Source organism: Tachyglossus aculeatus, chromosome X1 (assembly GCF_015852505.1).
Source record: "Tachyglossus aculeatus isolate mTacAcu1 chromosome X1, mTacAcu1.pri, whole genome shotgun sequence".
Classification (NCBI taxonomy): domain Eukaryota; kingdom Metazoa; phylum Chordata; class Mammalia; order Monotremata; family Tachyglossidae; genus Tachyglossus; species Tachyglossus aculeatus.
In genome coordinates this window covers 119,264,138-119,289,621 of record NC_052101.1, presented here as the reverse complement: position 1 = coordinate 119,289,621, position 25,484 = coordinate 119,264,138, and the positions used below count along the sequence as shown (strand labels likewise).

General features: G+C 42.6%; 1 protein-coding gene across 13 annotated transcripts in view; it reads right to left on the bottom strand.

Annotated features, from left to right (window-relative positions):
- Positions 1–25,484, bottom strand: part of MYO9B (myosin IXB) — a 115,907-nt gene that overhangs the window by 84,759 nt on the left and 5,664 nt on the right. For all 13 annotated transcript variants that reach the window (XM_038773000.1, XM_038773005.1, XM_038772999.1 and 10 more), the window contains exon 2: positions 12,059–12,950. In XM_038773000.1, coding sequence (XP_038628928.1) covers positions 12,059–12,895 — 837 coding nt within the window. In that variant the 5' untranslated portion in view covers positions 12,896–12,950. The remainder of the gene's footprint in view (positions 1–12,058; positions 12,951–25,484) is intronic.

Sequence of the window (25,484 nt, the reverse complement as noted above, 5' to 3'; positions counted from 1 at the left end):
CTATGGTTTTGGAAGTTCAACGCTTGAAAAACAACAAGTTCCACAAGATTTCTGGCACGCATTTGAGTTACAAGCCCTGCAAGGACTGGAAATCCAGGAGTCGGCTCACTGCCGGAGCCAGGATGGGGCTGGGGCAGGCTGAAGTGGTCCTAGCTCATTTCTGGGGCCCACTCCTATGCTGGCATGGGATGCAACCTTCTCACTGTACCTCGATCTCGTCTATCTCAATGCCGACCTCTGGCCTGCGTTCTGCCTCTGGCCTGGAACGCCCTCCCTCCTCAAATCTGACAATGACTCTCCCCCTCTTAAAAGCCTTATTGAAGGCACAACTCCTCCAAGAATCCTTCCCTAAGCCCCCCTTTGCTCTTCTCCCTCTCCCTTCTGTGTCACCCTGACTTGCTCCCTTCATTCACCCCAGCTCCCAGCCCCACAGCACTAATGTACATACCTGGAATTTATTTACTTATATTAATGTCTGCCTCCTCCTCTAGACTGTAAACTCGTTGTGGGCAGGGAATATGCCTGTTATACTGTATTCTCCCAAGTGCTTAGTTCAGTGCTCTACACACAGTAAGTGCTCAAAAATATGACTGACCAACTGCATTCATTCAATCGTATTTATTGAGCGCTTTCTGTGTGCACAGCACTGTGCTAAGGTGATATGAGTTCTAGCAGGACCCCAAGCTCCCTACTGCCTGATGTTCCCAAAACTGGGGGGGGGATTGGGGGGGGGCCTGGCTCAGTGGAAAGAGCTCGGGCTTTGGAGTCAGAGGTCACGGGTTCAAATCCCGGCTCCACCAATTGTCAGCTGTGTGACTTTGGGCAAGTCACTTAACTTCTCTGTGCCTCAGTTACCTAATCTGTAAAATGGGGATTAAGACTGTGAGCCCCACGTGGGACAACCTGATCACCTTGTAGCCTCCCCAGTGCTTAGAACAGTGCTTTGCACATAGTAAGCGCTTAATAAATGCCATCATTATTATTAACTGGGTCTGGCTTTGCGCAATTAATTTGACTTTCTCGCTTCTTACCCAGCCTAAAGCATCCAACTGACCGTTTTAGGCTCTAAGATGGAAGGAACAGCAGCAACTGTTTGGGGACCAAATCAAAAAAAGAAAGGGCCAGCTGTATTTTTGAGTCCTAATGAATGATGTTATAAAGCAGCTCAAGGATGTTAACAAATACCATTATTTACTTTCAGGAGCTGGTTTTGGTTTAGCAGCTGAGTCATCAAAAAGTAAATTTTAGAGAGACCATCTATATTGAAATTGTGCAAACTAGTTAGCCAAGAATGTATCCTATTTGAAAACTGCAGCATTGGCAATTTTTCCAACTGTTAAAATTTAAGAGAGAGTCTACCTCTCTCAGACACACAGTCCAAGGGAGGCAGAGAAAATTTGCCATTAGGGCTCAAAGAATAAAAATGCATAAAGTGGTCCTAGCATTTTCATGGAAAATGACTTTTGTACATTGATCCAATTCAGATTTAAAATGGCCAGAAGTAATTCAACAAGTTTCCGAGGATCAAACGTTCACAGCTCTTAATCAAGCCCTTTCATAAGTTTAGTGATACATTATTAGTACTTAAAATATATCCCCATAATGCCACTTCTTTCTTGTAGTAAAGGGTATTTTCCCCAAATATATTTTTTTCTCCTTTGATTTAAAAAAACAAACAAAACCAAAACCCCCAAATTATCTGTGATAATACAGGTCTACCTGGTTACATGGAATAGAACTTGAACAGAAAAAATGTGCTCAATTCTGCATATTGACCATATCCAGGCAGCCACCTTTTCCAAAGAGAAATATTTGCTTGGAAATTTCTGTGCTAGAGGAAGGGATTAGAGAAAATTGCTTTGGTTCAACCACCTACATCAGGATACTGTCAGCATGAAGCTCAAAAGCCATTTTGCATGCTAGGGAAAATCTGGTTTTATAGGCAAAAAAATCAAATCAATCGACAGTATTTTTGAGCACCTTCTATGTGCAATGCTTGGGAGAGTACTTTGCAGGAAGCTATGATCTCTGCCCTCAATAAGGAAGTAGCAAACTAGCTGCAGGGCTGGTTCAGTGAGCTGCCCCAAGCAGTTCCTAAATCCTGCCCTTAGGAGGCTGGGATTGTCATGGGACAGCATCTAAACACATAGCCACAACAGGAACTAGTGGGCTGAGGATATTAAGCCCTAGTCTATAAAGTCCCTGGAAATTCTGGCTATTTTACTTTGCTCTCCTACTTGATCACTATGTAAATTAATGGTGGTTTAACCGAGGAATGGAGGGAAGTAAAGCTCTGCTCCCTCTTGATGCTCCCTCTGGCATTTTGCTGGACAAACCTTGGAATCAGTAGTATTTATGGAGTGCTTACTGCAGCAAAGCTCTGTACTGAGCATTGAGGGGAGAACAATACAAAAGAGCTGCAGACTCAATCCCTGCCCTTAAGAATCTTACAGTCTAGAGGGACAGACAGTAAAATTAGTTACAGAAAGGGAAAATGGCAGAGTTTAAGGATGCGTAGGGACCGTCTCTATATGTTGTCGACTTGTACTTCCCAAGCACTTATCACAGTGCTCTGCACACAGTAAGTGCTCAATAAATACGATTGAATGAATGAATAAATGTACCTAAGTGCTATGGGGCTGGGAGTGGAGTGAATATCCAAGTGCATAGGAGACACAGAAGGGAGGATGAATACAGGAAGTGAGAGCTTAATCAGGAAAATTCTCTTGGAAGAGCGGTGATTTTAAGATGGCTTTGAAGGTGGAGAGAACAGGAGGGTCTGTTGAATATAAAGGGGAAGGGGGTTCCAAGCCAGAGGGAGAGATCAAGCACTTATGTACATATCTGTAATTTATTTACATTGTCTGGTCTCCCCCTTTAGCCTGTATGCTCATTGTGGGTAGGGAACGAGTCTACCAACTTTGTTATATTGTACTCCCCCAAGCACTTAGTAATGGTGCTCTGCAAACAGTCAGCGCTCAAATACCATAGATTGATTGACTGGGGCACAAAGACTAGGTTGACAGAAGAGCGAAGTGTGTGGGATGGGTTGTAGCAAGAGAGCAGAAGGTGAGGGAGGAACAGGACATCACTGATTGATTGATTGCCTTAAAGTCAATGGTAAGATGTTTGCAGGGATGGAGCTGGCGAAAAAAATTGAGAAGGAGGGCCAGAGAGGTAAGAGGAGAACCAGGAGAGAACAATGTAGCGAAGCCAAGCTTGGATGTTTCCAGAAGGGGGTGGTTGATACTGTCAAAGGCAGAGATGACAAAGAGGATGAGGATGAGGTAGAAGCCATTAGATTGGCCAGAAGGAGGTCATTGGTGACTTCACAGAGGGCAGGTTCTGTGGAGTGGAGGGAGCAGAAGCCAGATTTCAGGGGATCAAGAAGAGAATTGGAGGAGAGGGAGGAGAGGAAGGGGGCTTAAGCAACTCACTTGAGGAGTTTGAACTGGACTGGTGAGAGGGAGATGGGCAGTAACTGGAGGGGGCCATGGGGTCAAGGGAGGGCTTTCTTAGGATAGGGGAGACATGGACATGTTTGAAAGCAGTGGGGAAGGAGCCACTGGAAAGTGAGCAGTTGAAGACGGGGGCCAAGGACGGAGGAGGAAGGGAGGGGGCAAGTGCTTTAATAACTGTGGGAAGGAATGTGTGGGAAGTACAGGGAGGTAGATTTTAAGGGAAGGCAGGAGATCTCTTGAGAAACTTCTGGGAAGGATGGAAGTATCGAAAAGAGGGGAGATTTTAAGGAGATCATGCCTGATGGTCTTAATTTTATCAGTAAAATAGGTGGCAAGGTCATTAGGGACAAGAGATGGGGAGGCAAGGTCACGAGGGGAAATGGGCATCGGAGTAAATAAGGGTGGAGAAGTATTGTTATTGGGTGGAGGAGAGCAGAGTTGGAGCAAGTGAGGATGAGTCTGAGATGGATGACATCAGGTCGGCCCGATACCTGGATTTTTGCCAGACATAATAGCCCTCGGTGAATTTAGGAAAGTCTGTGGGTCCTGCACGACCAAACCCAGGCATATTTGGATGCTTCTTCACAGCCTCTCAGTTCAGGTTAAAAATGAGTGGATCAAAGTGGATCAACATTCACTCTCAGGAGACTTGCAGGACTGGCTACTGTTCCTAGCAGATGAATGAAGATAAGGTCCGGAAAAGGGGGATTCAGGATAGAAAGATGCAAAAACGGTGTGTGGGGGGGGGGGGGGGGGGGGGGAATAGTGTGGTCAATGGCCTCAGGAAAAGGAGGACAGGCAGGAAGAGGTGTGGGGAAGGGCAGAGAAACCGGTGCATCTGGGAAGTCGAAGGGGTTAGGAATTTGGGCAATGTGAGGATTTTAGTTTTCTTTTAAAGAGATTCATGACTGGAAAAATATCAACACCCCTGGCTTACAGGGCGTCCATCCGGTTTCTATTGGTGACGCACAATGCCTCATAGATCAAAACTGAAAACCAAATACACTCAGTTCTGCAATAATGTGATTTTTCATGTGCATTTTGGAAATTAGGGAACATCAGGCCACAGAATGAGTCTGTGTGGATACAGCATGCTGCGGTGTCGAAAGAAACAATTAGTGCAAAGTGGCTGGCATCTAAAACCAACGGGTGCCCCGGTCCAAGTTTTCCTTAATGCAAGAAGGCAACTCCCATGTCATAGGAGACATGGGTGTAGTAGCCAACTCCAAATAGCACTGGCGACTTTCAAAAAATATGCAAAAGTGGAAAGCATTATTTAAAGGTTTTACCACAATGCTCAAGTTTAGAAATCAAGCATGGTGAGTTAGAAAAACCAAAATTCATCCAGTTCATAACTGAGCCCGTCTTGAGCTCCTTAATCACTTTCTAATCCCTTTACCATCCATCTTAATACCATCTGTTGCAAGTCCATTTTCTTCAAATATAGGAGTTCAGCAACTGAATCTCAAAAGCACTTCCCAACAATCAATGGCATTTACTGAGCACTTAGAGTGTGCAGAGCACTGCACTAAGCACTTGGGAGAATACAGTAGAGTAGGTTGCCACAATCCCTGTCCTCAAGAAGCTTACAGACTAGAGAAGAGCTAACCCATTCCCCTCTGCTGCTTTAGCCCAGGCCCCAGCTGCCCACAGAGGAGCAAGTGCTGTGGGGCACTCAAGGACAGCGGCATGATTTGCAGAGCTCATGACACCCCAACCTGAAAGTGGCATTGCAGCAGTATGGCTCAGTGGAAAGAGCACAGGCTTTGGAGTCAGAGGTCATGGGTTCAAATCCTGGCTCCGCCAATTGTCAGCTGTGTGACTTGGGCAAGTCACTTAACTTCTCTGTGCCTCAGTTACCTCATCTGTAAAATAGGGCTGTGAGCCCCATGTGGGACAACATGATCACCTTGTAACCTCCCCAGCGCTTAGAACAGTGCTTTGCACATAGTAAGCGCTTAATAAATGCCATTGGTATTATTACTGCAGGAGCTCAGCTGGCCCAGACTTCCCCGACATATTCAGGATACAGGGTTGGTTCCATGCTATACTCAAGTTCATGGAAGAGTACTCTCTTACATCCAAGTTTTTCTGTGCATGAATAAAGCCAAATATGAATGAGCTGCTATGCAGAAGCAAACTGTAAGCAAGATAATAATAATAATGACAACTACTGCTCTTTTGAAAGAGCTACATCTCACTTCCCTAAAGAATGCTCATTTGAAATGAAAATTAGCACTAAACCCTTCCAGACACAAAAAAGCCTCTCTCAAGTTACACTACATAATATGCTTCACCTCTACCCAACAGAAAAACTTCAAAAATGTGATATGGGCAAAGCATGGCATAGTGGATGGAGCACGGGCCTGGGAGTCAGAAGGTCATGGGTTCTAATCTCAGCTCTGCCACTTGTCTGCTATGTGACCTTGGGCAAGTCACTTCATTTCTTTGGGCCTCAGATACCTCATCTGTAAAATGGGGATTAAGGGTGTGAGCCCCATGTGGGACAGGGACTCTGTCCAACCTGATTACCTTGTATCTACCCCAGCGCTTAGAACAGTGCTTGGCACATAGTAAGCACTTAACAAATAACACAATTATTATTATTATTATTATTTTCAGGTTAGGTAAAGCCTGTTCCCTAAGAGACAAAAATCACAAAGATCCAACTATCCTCACATCCAAAAACATCACTGGAGGGGAAAAAAGAACAGTAAACAAATCACAGAATTTCCACCATCCTAAGAACCAGCACTAAGACTGCTTAGTCTAAGCACCAGCACTCTCTGGAAGTGGAAATGGATTTGAGGAGTTTGGGTTAGATGTGGTCCTTGGCCCCAAAGAATTTACATATATCTGACTGTATTTTCAAATTTGGACTATAGCTTAATGCTATATGTCATAAAAGATGGCAGTCTAGCTATAATTGTTTGTGTCATTTCTGAGAAAAGACCCACCCTAACTGGACTATCGTACCTGCCTCCTCGCTTACCTCCCAAGATCCAGTCCATATTTCCCTCTGCTGCCCAGATCATTTTCCGAAAACATCAATTCCGTACGTCCCCCAACTTCTCACACACTGCGCTCCCGGTCCTTAAGGCCCGTCTATAATCACAGCTCCTCCAAGAGGCCTTCCTTGATTAACCTCTCACATCCCCACCTTATTTCCCAACTTCTGCCATGTCACCTAAGCACTTGGGAACGCACACCTTTCTGATGTGCCTACGTACAAAGGGAAGGGATCATTTATACTAACTCTATTATACTCTCCCAAGCACTTAGTATGGTGCTCTGCACAGAGGAAGCAGCCAATAATTATGACTGATAGACTGTAAGCTCACTGTGGGCAGGAAATGTGTCTGTTATATTGTGTTGCACTCTCCCAAGCACTTAGTACGGTGCCCTGCACACAGTAAGCGCTCAATAAATATGAGTGATTGGTTAACATTTACTGAATCTCCAGATGCACAGCAATTGTAGGCCACAGTAAAATGGGAGGCAATTATCTGAAACTAATTCTGTAAAATGAAAGCAACTCAAAACATCCAATAACCAACAATTCCTAAATATTTGATCTGCAGCATCAAGAATTTGAGCCTTGAGAAATTAATGGGAACCATAAGAGTTTGAAAATGAAAACACTAATATTCAAGCATTTAGATTATCTCCCCATGTCCTACCCCCACAGTGCATACATACATTATATATATATATATATATATATATATATATATATATATATATATACATACATATTTTTTTTTATATACTTGCTTGTTTGCCCTACCTATATCTCATTTTAGTGTCTGTCTCCCCGGCTAGAAAGTAAGTTTCTTCGGGGCAGAGATTGTGTCTCCTTACTCCATTGCACTCTCCCAAGTGCTTAATACAGTGGTCTGCACACAGTTAAGTACTCAAATACCACTGATTGATGGAATCTCTCTTCCACATATTGTGATAGTCACTCTAACCCCAAAACCAGAGATAGGGAAAGGAACTCTGACATTTCTGGACAAATGACTACTTCTTCCTGGGAACCCACTCCCAAAGGTACTTATTTGAATGGCTCTACCTGTAACCCAATGAACTTCAATGGAGGGCTGGGAAAAGAAGGAGGGGGCTAGCTAAGTGGGGAAGAATCCCTAAGGTCATTTTAAGTTAGAAGGGCCTGAGTGATCCTTGGGACCCAGATTGTCAACCGTTTGTAAATTCACATGAATGTGCCTGTCGCCACATAGGCCTGCTCCTTGAAGTGCTGGAATTGTTGTGCCCGCAGACATCACCAAATGGGCTATAGATTCACAAAGAGTCCATAAAAATGAACTAAAATCGCCTGTGTCCATAAAGCCTGTAAAAATATTTCGATATCTAAATACCGCAGCAGGGGACTTGGGTGTGTCACTGCTCTGGAGCTGGGACACTGGAGAAGAGTTCTCCATTTTAGGGTCAATCAGTCGATGGTATTTACTGAGAAGCAGCATGGCCTAGTAGAAAGAGCACAGGCCTGCGAGTCAGAGAACCTGAGTTCTAATCTCAGCTTTGCTACCTGAGCAGCAGAGCGTAGGAAATAGAGCATGGGTCTGGAAGTCAGAAGGTCATGGGTTCTAATCCAGGCTCCACCATTTGTCTGCTGTGTGGCCTTGGGCAATCCACTTCACTTCCCTGTGCCTCAGTTACCCTCATCTGTAGAATGGGGATGAAGACTGTGAACTCCCATGTGGGACATAGACTGTGTCTGACCTCATTATCTTGTATCTACACAAGCACTTAGTATAGTGTTGGCACATAATAAGCACCTTAATTATATTATTTATGGAGTGGTTACATTCATCCACTCAATCATGTTTATTGAGCGCTTACTGTGTGCAGAGCACTGTACTAAGCACTTGAAAGAGTATCAATCGATCAGTGGAATTTATTGAGCGCTCTGTGCAGAGCACTGTATTAAGTGTTTATGAGGGCACAATAAAACTGTTGTTTTGTTGTCTGTCTCCCCCCTTCTAGACTGTGAGCCCGTTGTTGGGTAGGGATTGCTCTATCTGTTGCCGAATTGTACTTTCCAAGCACAGTGCTCTGCACACAGTATGACTGAATGAATGAATGAATACAACAGCTTTGGAAGACCCAATCCCTGCCCACAATGAGCTTACAGTATAGAAGGGGAGGCAGGCGTTAATATAATACATGATTTAAGTGCCTAAGTGCTGTGAGGTTGAGGTGAATACCGAATGTCCAGAGGTCAAAGATCCAAGTGCACAGATGATACGGAAGGGAGAGGGAGGCAGGGAAGGGACAGCTTAATCAGGAAAGGCCTCTGGGAAAAAATGTGACCTTAATAATGCTTTGAAGGTGGGAAGAGTGGCGGTCTGGCGTTTAGGAAGTTCCAAGGCAGAGGGAGGATGTGGGAAAGGGGTTGGCGATGAGATAGATGAGATCAGGGCTGACTGAGTACTTTAAAGCCAATGGTAAGGAGTTTCTTTTTGATGCAGAGGTGGATGGACAGCCACTGGAGGTTCTTGAGGAGTGGGGAGACATGGACTGAACATTTTTTTTTTTTTTTAGAAAACCGATCCGGGAAGCAGAGTGCGGTACGGACTGGAGCGAAGAGAGATGGAAGGGAGTTCAGCAAAAGCAGATACGGTAGTCAAGGCACGATAGGATAAGAGTTTGGATCAACGGAATAGCAGTTTGTAGTACAAGACAACAGAGTGGGAAGACAAGGAGCTTACAGGCTGGAGGGAGAACTTCCAGACTCCCCAGAGGTTAGGATCCCAGGGAGCATGGCTCCCTGGGCAGAGTTGGCTGGGAAAGTCTCTGTTAAGGGGTGCACTGGGAAGAACTGAACCAGGATGTCAGTCAATAAAGAGAAATCCACCAGGATGTCTTGTAAAGTACAAGAGTCTTGGGGAAGGGAAAGTAAACCTAATGGGGAACAGATCAGTTAAGAGATAGGCGGTTTGTTTTGCTTTGTTTGTCTTCGTGGTATTTGTTCTGTGCCTACTATGTGTCAGGCACTGTTCTAAGCGCTGGGGTCGATACAAGCTCATCTGGTTAGACACAGTCCCTGTTCCACATAGGGCTCCCAGTCTGAATCCCCATTTACCAGATGAGGTAACTGAGGTACTGAGAAGTGACTTGCCCAAGGCCACACAGCAAACAAGTGGCAGAGCCAGAATTAGAACCCAAGTCCTCCTGACTCCCAGGCCCATGCTCTATCCACTAGGCCAGGCTGCCGCTCTTATTATTAACAAGATGTTTTATACTGTTACCTAAACACATTAGCTATTAAAATTTATTCATTCAATCGTATTTATTGAGCGCTTACTGTTTGCAGAGCACCATGCTAAGTGCTTGGAAAGTACGATTCGGCAACAAATAGAGACAATCCCTACCCAACAACGGGCTCACGGTCAAGAAGGGTAAAAATTAATTAAAATCTACTTATTTCTACTAACCTTGGTGTCCGAGTCCAATGGGGAGGGTGCATGGCTCATAACTGAGGATAGCGTGCTATTCAGATAATAGAGGGAGAAACGTCTTTCAGATGCACAGTAACCAGCCCTCTTGAAGCAAAGCTGGTTGGCTCCCGAATGATCCCTTTGACATTCAAGCGTGCTGATCTGACCAGTCAAGGGGGGAAATTTTTCCTTCTTCAGAAGGAAGAGGTGGAGGGCTTTAGGACTCTGGGGGCCCCTCCAAGTGTTTGCGCCCTTCCACGAGTGGCTTTGGGGGGTGATATGGGCTAGAAGAAGGGCCAGGGGTCTGCCACAGAGAAAAAAGTGTGTTCTACACATCCCCATTTTAATAACCCAAAAGGGACTATAATTAGGAACACTTTCATAATCACGTTCTGTCACAATCCAAGTACATCTAAGCCGAATATGCACATAGATAGAACCCCAGTCAAGCAGATCTAACTCCTAAACTTAACTCCTCTGCCTACTTCATTAGGCCTTGAAATGTAAAAAAAACCCCAAAAACCCCCAACAAACTTTCTTATTTTAATTATTTCAGGGATAGGACCTAACCAGTAAGGATCCTCATTTCACTTCTGCTTTCAAAATCAAACAAAAAGCATCACTAGTGTTTGTTGCTTCATATTTTACAATGCACACTAGCAAATATAAAAAACCCTTTTGATGCTTAAAGAATAACCTGAAATATAGCTTCTCACCCAGTAATTACAATTTATAGGTCTGGTTTTTGAGCTGAAGCAAAAGGGAAAATAAGAGACTCCTTGATACATTGTAGACAAATGTACTTTTGTCCCTTCTACAAAAATAGTGCTTCCCACTCTAAACCTTACCCTTAAGACTCTCAAGAAACATCCAGAGTTTCCAAATAAAAGTGCATCAAAATGGACATCGTTCCAGTGTCTATGCAGCCTGTATTTTCACTCCCACTTAGTCCAAACAAATTTCTAATATTTTTTAGCAAGATACTGTCTGTTGTACTGAAGCGTTTAAAAAGCGCCGTGCTCCAATTTGTACTGTTTTGACGTCTGGGTTTGTCTTGTGGCACAACACTCAAGAATGGCCAATGATTTCACTCTGCTGCATCACGTCCTGTAGCACTGTGACAGTAACAGTTAACTATATTAAACATGGCAAGATCAGCTGATTGAACCAAGCTTTCCACAGTGACCCCTTCCTGTTTTCTCTTCAAAATTGCATAGTTAAGCTGCACAAGCACTGTGAGACCAAGCAACTATCAAACCTCAAAACAAGCTAACTTCTCCTTTCAAGGTGCAAAAAAACAAGACCAAAACTTGCATGTTCTGCAAATCTTCGCAATCCAAAGTTGACTTAAAAGCGAGAGAAATATTTAGAAAGTGACTAAATTAAAACTGCCCAATATGTAATTGTGGTAGTTGTTAAGCATTAACTAGGTGCCAACCACTGTACTAAGCACTGGGGTAGATAAAAGTTCATCAGGACAGATACAGTCTGACCTGACTTCGTTGAATTTTCATCGCTAAGACAGTTCCAGTGCTGGTTTTTATTTAACTTGTAAGTTAGCAATAAATCCAAATACATTAAGAATAAGATGACATAGAACACAAATCAAGAGCTTTAGAATGAAAGAATAAGCACACAGAGTTGAGTTTTTAAACATACATCGGAGGACGGTTTTTGGCTGGGTTTCATTGCCAAAATGATATGGGTTATTTGTAGGGTTGAGGAATTCAAATATTTGGATTGGCCACACGCCTAAACAACCCACATTATTTAGATAATTACATAAAGTCCAGCCTTGCTTTGGCTATAGCCAGCTTAACTCAAAAACTCAATTCAAAGAATAACTGATTAGAATGGAAATATTCTGTCACTTGGGGTAAATCAGATGAATAACAATTCAAATTCGGGGCTGAAAATAAAGGCTGCAATACAGGTTACACAAAGCAACAAGAAAACAAAACCGTACTTGAAATGTATTTCCAGAAGAATGTAGGTATGATTTAACATTTACTGCCTATCCCCAATTACATTTTCTCTCTACAAATCCAACATAGAAATGGAAACCCTGTCCCTCCAGAAGTCTCTAAGAGAGAAGACCCCAAAGAAGGGTTAAAAAATAACAAAACAAAAGGAATTTACCTCCAATACCGGTCCGGCACCCAGAATTGTTCTCTCCACTCCACTTGCGTACCCTTTCTGACTCAGTGCAGTGAGACAGTGAATTAAAAAGTTTGTACTTTGCGTTTTCCCAGAGCCACTTTCGCCTGAAATAACTATGCACTGGTTGATATGCTTTTTGAGCATGGTGAAGTAGGCCACATCGGCAATGGCAAAGATATGTGGCTCCAGCTTTCCAAGCTGCTGATTCTCATACATCTTGACATACTTGGGGTTGTAAATGGGGAGAAACTTAAAGGGGTTAATTGCGACGAGAATGCTACCTGCGTAAGTATATATCTTGCGTTGTAGAAAACGGTGCTTGAGATTTGTCAAAAGATTTGTCTCTGTTAAATTAGGAAGATTACATAGATCATCAAAGTCTTCCTGCTGCCAAGGAAGAAAGCCCCTCTCCACCAAACGCCGTGCTTCCTTTGCCTTAGAGAACAGCTGCATGTGAACATATTTTATGGTCCCATCTTTGTCCCTCTCTTGTAAAAGAAAATAGTACCCATCCCTTTGGGGGTGCTCATCTTGAGCCCGCCGGGGCCACAACAGTACTCTATGTACAGGTGGATCGTTCGCATCTAATACCCATTCCTCGCCTCCGGATTCTTTCACCTCCACTAACACATAACACTTGGTGACATCCAAATTCAGATTAGCGATCACATCCTTGATGACATCTGACGTGGTGGTATCTTTAGTGGCTGTGACTCTGCAGCAGGCAGCGCTTTCTGTAGACAGCTGAGGGTAAATGAGAAGATGATAGACTCCTTTCTCCTGGCAAGCTGCACTGCCAGCATCTTTTAAACTCATTCTGCCCAAAGCCTGGCTTCAGCATGCCTCCCTGGCTCGGTGTTCAATGTCCTGTCTGTAGAAAGGAGAGTTCGAGAGTTAGAACTTAAAAGCAGGATGTGTGGCACAATAAACTTTCTTCACCCAAACACTCCCCAGAGTGTTTGGACAGTTTAAGATCGTGTTTAAGCTACACAATTCAGATTGAAAAACAGCAATACAGTGGGCAGAAAACTCACCTTTAAAGGCCAATTTAGCTCTTACAAAGCTCTTTCCCTGTCATGTCCAATACAGTGACATGATTCCACCAATCGAGCATATTTTTTTGTCAATCACTCATATTTACTGAGCTCTTACTGTGTGCAGAGCACTGTACTAATCGCTTGGGACAGTACAATGCAACAATAAGCACGTGGGAGAGTACAAAATAACAGAATTGGTAGATACATTCCCTGCCCACAAGAAGCGTGCAGTCTAGAGGGGGAGATAGATAATATAAGTAACCATTTACATTCTTAGGTTGTGAGCCCCTGGAGAGTCTAATTCCCACCGGTGTATTCTTTCTTTAACACTTAGGACAGTGCTATGCACAAAGTGCTTAATAAATACTATTATTATCACTACTACTATCGGTCCAGGGCTTAGAACAGTGCCCAGTGCTTAGAACAGTGCTTTGCACATAGTAAGCTCTTAATAAATGCTATCATTATTATTATTATTATCATTATATTCCATGGCAAACAGCCACAGTACCCAACCACACTGCTACAACTTTAGGTGCCAATTCCAAAGGGGGAATTGCCCCCCTGGGATTTGCCCTGAAGGAGTGAAACTATTAGTTTTGTCCCCAGAACACTCTGGACAGAGCGGGCGGCAATGGCTAGCATGTCTTGCCTCTTGGAGCTGGGAGGAGATCACAGGTGGGACCAGGATGTTGGCTCACCATTTTGTTCCCTGCCGGTATCCTCACGCTCAAGAGGTAAATAATAATGATGGTATTTGTTAAACACTTACTATGTGCCAAGCACTGTTCTAAGCGCTGAAGCCGTCCACCCGCCTCACCCCTACAGTCCCCACCCCTCACTGCTCTCCTTTTCCCTCCTCTTATCTCCCAATGCCCCACCCACTTGGTGCTCAGCCAGTCCCAAGTTCCTTGCCATAATAAAAGAGAAAAACTGACACCCACCAAGTCGGATAGCAATAGACAAAAGGAAGTCCACAGAACAGTTTCACCTTTCCCACTCCTTCATCCTTCTTCTGGAATTTAGGTCACTCTCTCTCCTCTCCCATAGTTTCTCACCCTCTCTTTTTATCAGAGACAAATCTCTCAGAATTAATACCATCCTTCACCCAACTCACAACCTTTTCCCAACCTACCTCTTTCCTAACCCTTTCTTTCAATTTAGCCAAAACTCAGCAGATTTCCACAGGATCATGACAAACGCGCTGTTACCCACTTAACCTTGCCCACCTTAAAGAGATAAAACTGCAACGGAATAAAAGACTTTTAAAAAAGAAATGCTTGTGCACATTTGTGTTGATACTCTGAATGTCTTGATCTTTATTTAGAATGAACATTTCTTGTGAGCCTGGATTGTGACTTTTTTAGGTCAATTAAAGACCCTGTTGAAAGGCACTCCAGAGTCACCTTATATAGGGAAATAGCAGGACCATTTTTGGCCACAGAGTCACACTATTACTAGCCAATAAGGCATCTATGGTGCACCTGAATATTGGTCGCAGGCGGAAATCACAAACGGAAATCCCTGTACACTTTCTGGACCTCCAATCCCTGGCATCCCAACAGCCCATGCACCACGCAAGATGAGACCAGGTCTGCTCAGATCTAGTAAGGTCTTTAGCCTCAGTTTGCACTCCTGGGGTTTGGCTTGGGCCTGAGAAGAGTTCCAAAACAGTCTAGGCACCTAACAAATGCTAAATTAGAACAATAACAATTTACCTACTTTGGTTTACCTATTTTGATAGAAAATATAAAAGATTCTATGAATAAAAATACCACTAAAATCCCTCAAAAATCCTCATATCATGAGGCTAAAACTGCTTTCTGAGGTTTCTGCCAGTTAGTTTTAAAGAACTCTATTCCACTGATGGTAATGGAGGGCATTGTTCATTTGTGACGCTTCTAAATTCAGCTACCTCTAGCTGGAATGGCATTGTTCAGTGATAAACTGGGTTCTCTTTTTCCTGCCAGGATTCGGTGGACAAAAGGGTTGGACTAATTCATTTATTCTCTCATTTCCAGTAGGAACACTTTGGCAAAATAAGAAAAAAAAAAACTAAGCACAGACGTTTTTAACACATCTCTAAGATAGTAACTCAATGGAAAATTTGTGCTATGGCCACAAGTGTGTCCACAGCAACATTCTGGTGGCTAAATGTGTTGACTTCATTTTCATAAATACTGCTGAATCTGCCTCTCCCAACCTTACAAGCATTTTTGCACGTTCTCTAGAAGGAAGCTCATATCTGGAGAGGGGGAGAAAATTCACTTTGTTACTACTTCCATGCTGAGAAAAAAAAATTTTAAAAATCAGAAAAGTGGTCTCCTTGCAAGTTAACAATCCAGACCAGTTTACTTCACTTTTCTGAAGATCTGACTTTGGAAGGTTCTATTCCATGCAAAACTGCTGTATCGTGTTAGGATGAGTTAATTACGCTATTTTTGAAAAATGGGTGTTTTTTCACTTTAGAAAAACGACTCATCAAGTCAGGCTACTGGAGAGAATTTCCAAGAGACGTTTTCCAAATAGGGATAACAAAATACAAGCACAGAGAGGATTAATGAATGATTCTAAAATGCAGGAGAGAGGGGAGGAGGGATTTGGCAGGGCCTTACATCCTCCTCCACCTCCATCTGTGGCTGCCTGGCCCTAGCAGCTCAGCCAGAGCTTGGCTCCTGCTACCATCACCACCAACACCCAGCCCAACGACTTTGTTGGACTGGTCAGACAGTCAGCAGCAATCACGACCCCTTAGATTATCATCATCTACGGCATTTCTTGAGAACTTACTGTATGCAGAGCACTGTACTAAATGCTTGGGAGAGTACAACAGAGTTGGTAGACATGCCCCCTGCCCACAATGAGCTTACAGTCTAGAGATACACCAAAATTGGTCCTTCCGGGCTATCTCTAGGAGCTTCTGGTGATGTTATATGCCATCTAGAGTAGGAAAAGCTACCCAGTTAATTAGTTTGACTTTAAAGTGCTTTGAGATATTTTTGAATTACCAAAATGAAATGAATACTAAGATCTCAAAGTCTTAAAACCTCCATTTTCAAGTTTCATTCCTCACTCCTTCCTGTCTAGATGTCTACTTGAATCACCCAAATGCTAGCAGGAAACAAAACAAGTGAGGAATGCAGCTATTAGTTTACAAATAATTATTATAAAATAAAATATTCCCTATATGTTAAATAAGACAAATTCTAAGTACTAAGACTACTGTAGTGTCCTTAACCAATGACACTTCTGAATAGAGAAAACTAATAAACCAAAAGAACAAAAACACCCTCGTTTGGTACAGCATAATACACTCAGTAGGCACATAATACCATAACTAGTACTTCTATATCCCCAAAGGAAAGACTTTTTATGCCTTTCAATTTAGCGCATACAGATCACATTTGTTCACTTACTCTTTCTGAAAGTTAAAAGAATTTAAATTTCAGTAGGTGATTAGTATTAACTTCATAAACGGCTCATCTTGGGAGAGTATGGAGCAAAATGGTTTATGGTCTAATTTTATCTAGTTGTCCTATAAACCAAAACTTCAATTAGTATCTGTTTGGGTTCTGTTCTAGAACACCAATAAAGCCAAGGGAAACATAAAATGGATGAAAACGAGCATTCTGCATCTGTTTGAGAAACTATTGGAATTTACTGGAAAAATAAGTAAAACAGAGCCCCAATCAGTGTAGTGTAGCTGTTTTGTTTATATAAGGCCATAATTTGAAGCCACATGTTTATCCAGTGAAATCATACTAAAGCTAAAAAGAGAAGGCTAGCATTACAAAAGCATTCAAGAACGGTCTGTATTTTAGTGCTTTCTATTTTCATGCAAATTTCCTTTAGTTTATACAGTCAAATAAGTTAAGAATCTCAAAAGTATAAGTCAAAAATATTTCCTCAAAACAAAAGGCAATATCAATGGTCACTACCTTTGTAAATAGCCAGACCAATTAAAATATATATATATATCAAAATGCACGTCAAAAGTTTCCTTCTCCACCCTGCTCCCCTTCCCCCAGTTGAAAATGTTGTGGGCAGGGAATATGTCTACCAACTTCTATTGTATTGCACTCTCTCAAGCACTTAATACAGTGCTCTGCACACACTAAGTGCTCAGTAAATACGATCGAATTACTGATTGAAAAAGAAAAATCCTTCGATGTCACTAATGGAAAATGACATAAAATCGATTTAATTTAATTTCAAACAATTTTTGGAAAATCTTGTGAATAGTTATCAATAAAAATGGAAGTTAATACAAAAGCTGTGCACAAAATGTCAAGGTCATGTTCAAAACCAAAGAAAGGATTCTGGCTTTGTCTCTAAATAAAAAGACAATTTAAGTTATCTCATGGAAAAAGGGGTAGGTTCAGTGAGGTCACAGAAAAAGCCAAAGGCCAAAACAATGAAACTGCACCAAATCCCTTCAAAACATGTCAAGTGTTATCCTGAAGCTAATCCAGAGCAGATGAAAAAGAAAGCCTTGAACATTATTTTTTGGTTAGATAGATCACTTCTCTTTCTGAATTATATTTTTAAAACTCTACAAGCAACTTTGCAAAGCCAAAACTGTAGTCCAAAAAGTTTATTAAGACTAAAAGCAATATGTTTTAAGGGAAAAGAACACAACGTTCTTTATTAACATGGCCCAGGCTTTCCATGTCTGAACACCATTTCAAACCACTGAAGAACTGCATGTGCAAACGGGGGAGGAAAAAATCCCATACAAATTTAACCAGATTTGTCAGTAAGCTTCAGACAAGGCAGCTAGTAAGGGATACAACATGGAATATTTATCCTATAATCCTCCAAGCCACCAACACTTCTCCTACTTAAAGAAGCCCAGAGCCTCGATGTCCCTGGAGCTATAGGGCCTTCCGGAGGCGAGGGCAACCTCCCTCCTCCTGCCCCGACACCCAGGGAGGACAGGAAAAAGCGGGGAACCAAGCGGCCCAAGCAAAGGACATGCAGAAGCCCCAACCTTCACATGGAGAACACTGAGGAGATTGTGTGAGATGCCCAGACTGGAGCAGCGAGGGGCTGGAGAGACCAAGGATGACCCCTCGCAATGATTAATTCACTGTTACTGTTCACTTTCTGGATTGGCTTAGCTTGCTTCCTTTTTTCTGTTTCCCTATAAAGATGAGGATGGTATTTGTTATGCCCTTACTATGTGCCAACCACTGGGGTAGATACAAGCTAATCAGGTTGGATACTGTCCCAGTCAATCAATGGTACTTATTGAGTGCTTACTAGATGCAGAGGACTGGCAGTACAATACAACAAAATTGGCAGACACTTTCCCTGCCCCCAGTGAGTTTACACAATCTAGAGGGGAGACAGGTATTAATATAAATAATTTACAATAGATCATTTAAAGAAGTGTACATAAGTGCCCTGGGGTCAATGGTGGGGCAAACATCAAATGTCCAAAGATCACAAATCTCTGTGCACAGATGACGCAGAAGAGAGAGAGCTGGGGAAAAGAGGGCTTTATCAGGGAAGGCCTCTTGAAGAAGATGTTACCTTAATAGTGCTTTGAAGGTGGGGAGGGAGTTGGTGGTCTGACATATGGGAGGAGGGCATTTCAGGCTAGGAGGATGATGCAGGAAAGGGGTCAGTAGCATGACAGACAAGATCAGGGCACCGTGAATGAGCTGGCACTAGAGGAGCAAAGTGTGAAGGTTGGCCTGTAGTAGAACAGTGAGGTAAGGTAGAAGGGGGTGAGCTGATTGAGTGCTTTAAAACCAATAAGAATTTTTGCTTGATGGGAAGGTGGATGGGCAACCATCAGAGGTGCTTGAGGAGTGAGGAGACACGAACTGCACATTTTTTTAGAAAAATGATCTGGGCAGCGGAGTGAAGTATGGACTGGAATGGGGAGAGACAAGAGGCAGGGAGGTCAGAGGAGGCAGATGTAGTGATAATAATAATAACAACAATAATGATTATGGTATTTGCTAAGCGCTCACTATGTGCTGAGCACTGTTCTAAGCACTGGGGTAGATACAAAGTAATTGGGTTATTCCATGTGGGGCTCACAGTCAATCCCCACTTTCCAGATGAGGTAACTGAGGGCCAGAGAAGCGAAGTGGCTTGCCCAAGGCCACACAGCAGACAAGTGGTGGAGCTGGGATTAGAACCCATGTCCTCTGACTCCCAAGCCCTTGCTCTTCCACTGACAGACGCTGCTTCTCAAGCAGTCAAGTAGTCAAGGCAGGATAGGAAAAGTGCCTGGATCATCATGGAAGAGGTAGCATTTTAGATGGAGAGGGAAGGACAGATTTTAGCAATGTTGTGAAGATAAAATCTTGACATCGACAGGATTTGGTGACAGATTAAGTATGTCCCACATGAAACTCGGTCTAATTAGGAGGGAGAACAGGCACTGAATCCCCGTTTTATAGATGAGGATACTGAGGCACAGAAAAATTATGTGACTTGCCCAAGTTAACACATCAGGCAAGTGGCAGAGCTGGGACTAGAATTCAGGTCCTCTGACTCCCTGGCTTGTGCTCTTTCCAGTAGACCATGCTTCCCCTACGTGGTGGTTATAATAATAATAATCATCATCATCGTCGTCCTCCTTTAGCTTGTGAGCTCAATGTGGATCAAGGACTATTTCTGAAACAATGTCCCCGCAGGCTTCTCAATGTGGTTTGCACACTGCAGGCACTTAATAAATGTTACTGACTGATGGAACAAATATTCCACAGTGGTCATATCTCCTCTACCATCCTGGGGAAGCACCTTGAGACATTTAGCCTTGGAACTCTCTTCTCCACTTGTCTACTCTGCGACCTTGGGCATGTCATTTGACTTGTCCATGCCTCAGTTTTTCATCTGCAAAATGGGGTTAAGAACCATGTTCTCCCTCCCTCTTAGATTTTGAGGTCCATGTGGGACAGGGGCTGTTTACGATATAGTCATCCTGTATATATAGTATACGATATAGTCACTCCATGCTTAGCAGAGTACTTGGAATATAGTAAGCCCTTAAAAAAGTACCATTATTATTATTATTATTCCTACAAAAATATTCCTTCTAGCATGAAACCCCCTTTCCATCCTGTGGGCAAACTCAACATGGGGCATATGCTCCATTTTGGGATACTGCCATCATTTCATTCTCAATGTCAGGATCTCTCTTCCAAGAATGCTCCTTCTTTGTCCTTCTTCTAAAGTCCAAAAACATTTGCCTTGAGGGTACTGCCTACCTTACTTCAGTCTTCCATTCCCTAATCAATCAATGGTACCATCTCTCCCCCTTCAAAAAACTCTTGCCGAAATTTAGATTAGTTACAAATAGTAGTCAAACCTATATTGCCAAAACCTGAACATCAATAAAATGAAGGGACAGAAATTCCAATATTCATTATTACAGAACAAATTTCTTGGAATCATGGATAGTGCTACTAAATGTCCGAAAAGGAATCTATAAAAGGATAGAACTGCAGGGGTAACAGGTGGCTAAACTCCTAGAAAGCCTAATGGATTTTGCATAATAAATCCAGGTACTAAGTTTGAATAATAACAACAATGACAGTGGCATTTGTTAAGCGCTTACCATGTGCACAACACTTTAATAAGCACTGGGGTAGATACAAGATAATCAATTCGGGCAGAGTTACTGTACTACAAGAGGCTCCCAATCTAAGTAGGAGGGAGAACAGATGAGGAAATTGAAGCACAGTTAAGTGACTTGCCCAAGGTCACAATGTTGCGCAACCTTGGTCAAGACACGTAGCCCCACAAGTCCTTATTTTCATCATACGTAAAATTAGATTGCCATACCTTACAGAGTTGAGAAAAATAATAAAAATAACAGGCAAAGCCCTAACATGTATCTCAGTTCTTTCGTTTTCCTTACTTTAATCCTCATTCCTTTCTTGTCATTTTTCCCTACCAACTCTCTTATATTGGATTTTCCCAAACACTCACACAGTAAGCACTCAAGAAATACTACTGAATGGTTACCTCATTACTCTCACCCTCCCACAAACCTATGCTAAGGGCTAGGCTGTGAGCTCATTATGGGCAACGACTGTCTCTATTGCTGCATTGTACATTCCCAAGCGCTTAGTACAGTGCTCTGCACACAGTAAGTGCTCAATCAAGATGACTAAATGAAAGAATAACAGGAACAACCTGACCATACTGTCACTACCCCTGCCCCCTTGCTCACATTGTTCCCCCAGCCTTGAACTCCCCTTAGTGGTGTTAAATGGTATTTATTGAGAGCATACTGAGTGCAATGCACTGTACTAAACGCTTGGAAAAGCATAAAAGTACAAGTCACATTCCCTGTCCAAAAGGAGCTCACAATTTATTGAAGACCCAATTATTTACAAATAGTGGGAACAATAGGTAGAACAAGTTTCAGATAAGTAGCTGAACAAGTATGTCACGATGAAATATCAGAACAATCATATAATTGAACATGCCTATATACACTAGTGCTGAGTATAAAGAGACACAAAAATACTACAGGTGGTTGTTGGGTTGACATGACTAGGGACAGGCTTAGAACAGTGCTTTGCACATAGTAAGCACTTAATACCATTATTATTATTATTATGGGATTTTAGGAGGCTTGGAATCTGAAGAGGCTGACGTGTGGAGGATTTAGGAGGCAGGAAAGAAAGTTCCCGGATGGAGGAAGAGTGTGAGCAAGGGGATGGGAAATATCAACACTAGGAGGTGTGCTTGGGAGGAATGAAGAGCGTGAGCTGGGAGGGGAGCCGGTGAAGACAGCCAACATGTAAAATGGAGAAAGCTCGTTGTGAGCCCTGAAGCTAATGGCAAGGAGTCTTTGATGGAGAGAAACGGGATTTCAAAAACATGAGGAGAGTCTTTTGTTGAGTGGCATTTCTACAAGCTCATCAAAGCAGCAGTATGGAGTATGGACTGAGTTGGGGAGTGGCCAGAGGCAGAAAGACCAAAGAGAAGGCTGATACAGTAGTCTAACCATGATATGACAAGAGCTTGAAACAAGGTGGTGGCCGTTTTGGTGGAGAGGAAGGGTCAGAGGCAGTAAAAGCTTAGGGAGAAGAATCGGCAAGATTTAACAGCTGACGATGTGATAGCTGAACGTCAGAGCGGAGTCGAGGATGACATCAGATATTTTAGACCACAGTGATAATCACCAATCCTGGATCCCGAAAGACATGAGAGTTCTGAAGGAACTTGAGGGGGAAGATATGGAACTTCTGGCAAGTGTGTGTAAGCGCTTAGTACAGTGCTCTGCACACAGTAAGCACTCAATAAATACAATTGATTGATATTACATATGGCGAAAGTACCAGACGACTGGCAGTTCACTAATATAGCACCCACCTATAAGAAATGTTCCAAAGGGGAATCTGGGAAATACAGCCCAGTTGGTCTCCTTTCTGTACCTACCAACTAGGAGAATCTTTAATAAAGTTTAAGCTCAGTAAGTACTTAGACAATCTGTTGAGGGGAAGAAATTATGATTTCTATAAGTGGAAATCTGGACACTTGGAAGGGGTCTATAAGCACAAAGGTAGAGGGGAACAGACATACTATATTTCGATTTCCAAAAACTTCTTGACAGTGTTCAAGACTTGAAAGGCTTTTAAAAATAATTGAATAATCATGGGATTTGTTCTTTCATCAAAAAAACTGGCTAAAAGATAGGAAACAAAACACGAATAGCCACTTCCGATACAGAAATGTAAACAGACCCCCCCAGAGATCAGTGTTAGGTGCTATATAATTTGACACTTGTATTAATGATCTGAAAGAGGGATTGTGCATCGACATCTCCAAGTCTGCAGATAACGTGAAGCTGTTTTGGGGGTTGAAATACTGGGCCGAAAGGGGTAAACTGCAAGAAGATTTCACAAAAAAGATGCTTCAGCTTGAGCAAATGTAAAATCATGCACTCAGGGAAAATAATCCAAACTACAAAATGGTGGGTCCTCAAACTTGAAGACATTATCTTAAAGATTACTGCCTAAATGTATGGCAGCAACCAAGGAAGTCCAAATGATGTGCATCATCAGTAAGGGTACAGAAAGCAAAAAGCGTATCTTGGCCGCTATATAAAAGTCATGGTTCTAATGTTCCTGGAATACTGCAGACATTTCCGGACCTCCAGAATGACATAAAACAAAACACTGGGAAAACTACAGAGAAGGATCACCAAAATGGTCAAGTAGATGCAGAAGCTTTCTGTGAGGATACTCTAAAAAGATTATGTCTTTGGAATTATGAAGAAAGAAGGAATATGACAGAAGTCTACCTGAAAGATGTGGACAAGGAATATCAAATTGTTCTCCAAATTCTGCACTTTTAGGAGCTTTCAAAGTGATGGATTAAAAAAAAACAAATGGAAACATTTCTTTACACAACAAATGGAGTATGGGATTAATCACCGTAGGTTGTAAATGCAGAAAATATGCACTGGATCTGTGACCTATGGGCATTTGACATTCTACCCACCCTTAGCCCCACACCACTTATGGACATAGATAAATTACAGATTATAAATTATTTATAAATTGATCTCCCCCTCTAGACTGTAAGGTCACTGTGAGCAGGGACTGTCCCTATCAACTCTGTTGTACTGTACTCTTCCAAGCACTCAGAACAGTGCTTTGCACACATAATGTACTCAATAAATACCATTGATGATGATGACAAAAAAATATGGAAAAATTAATGGATGAGAGAGCCATAATGCGTTACCAGAGGGAAAAATTAGACAAGCTAGATGGGTAAAGAAGGGTATGAGAGTTTTGGCTTTAGGTCCATGATGGAATATTATAGGGAAAAGGTAGGGGTATTAGCAAGTACATCCCTAATCAGGAGGTGGGATGTTAAAGAATGGCTCCATTCCACTCCATTCTCCTATAATGTGGGGGTCACGCTTGGGCCAACCCTAATGTTAAGGACAACTGTTAGCATACATGAGCTTTGACCAACATCCACCTCCCCACAAAGTCATTCCTTCCATCATGGCACTACATTCTATACAGATAAACATAAAATAAGAAATGTTATAGAAAGAATTAAGGGTACAGAACAATCACATTCCCCTCTCAAGATTGCACCTGGAGAGTTTCCAATAGTCTACCAGTCTCGACTATGGGAGGGAGAATCCAGCAGAAGCCTACCCATTCCATTCCTAGCTTGGGCAGTGCCTAGTGAGCGGAGGGCAATCTGCTACAAGTCAAAAGTCACCTGTGATGGGCAGCAGCCGCACGGGAAAGAGTTGAGGGCAGAGACTCAAGTTTACTGCGAGGAAGAAGGCAATGGTAAACCACTTCCATATATTTACCAAGAAAACTCTATGGATACACTACCAGAACGACTGCAGATGAAGTTGGGGCACTCTGGGAGTGACGTGCCCATGGAGTCGGAGACGACGCGACAGTGTAAGACAAGACAAAATCACATTAGAACAATTGAAGGAGACCCAATAGAGGCTTTATCTAGAGAGTACTGTAATCTCTCAATTTTCTGGTTCAATCTCCGGCTCCAGTGAACCAGAAAATAAAAAAGCGAGTCGGGATCATTAAAAAAAAAATACCCCTCGCTGTGAAGGTTGGAGATTTTTTAAACTTCAGCATGGTGCACCCAAGCTGAGGTTTCCAGGCACCCCTTGGGGTAAAGGTGGAGGTTTTTTGGTTACAGTGCACCGCTACCCGTCAGTTGCTGGGGCAGCATGCTCAACCAATTCATTCATTCATTCAATCACATTTATTGAGCGCTTACTGTGTACTGTACTAAGCGCTTGGAAAGTACAATTCAGCAACAGAGACAATCCCTGCCCACCAATGGGCTCACAGTCTAGAAGGGGGAGTTTCAGACATCAAAACAAGTAAACAGGCATCAAAATAAATAAATAGAATTATAGATATATACACATCATTAATGAAATAAATAGAATTATAAATATGTACATATATTCACGCAATTGCTGTGGGGCAGGGAGGGGGATTGAGCAGAGGGAGGGAGTTGGGGCGATGGGGAGGGGAGGGGGAGCAGAGGAAAAGGGTGGCTTAATCCGGGAACGAATAAACTCTCAACCTTCCTTCGCCAAGAGCGTTTACTGTATATAGTGCAGGGTGATCAATTCCAAAATTATTTGCCAGGACCAACAACAACAAAAAATGTGAACGTGGAGTTTTTGTTGTACAGTTTGTTAGGGAGAAGTTTCAATTCTAGCATTTTGAAAGAGCCAAGGCATTTGGAGCTCGAGCTGAAAGCTGTGACCCAATGGGGTCAGTCAAGAAAGAGAGATGGAAGCACTCCACAGGCGTACTCCCCAGACAAGTACTCATTAATACCACCATATGCCAACAAAAGAATAATACTTACAAATGTTAATA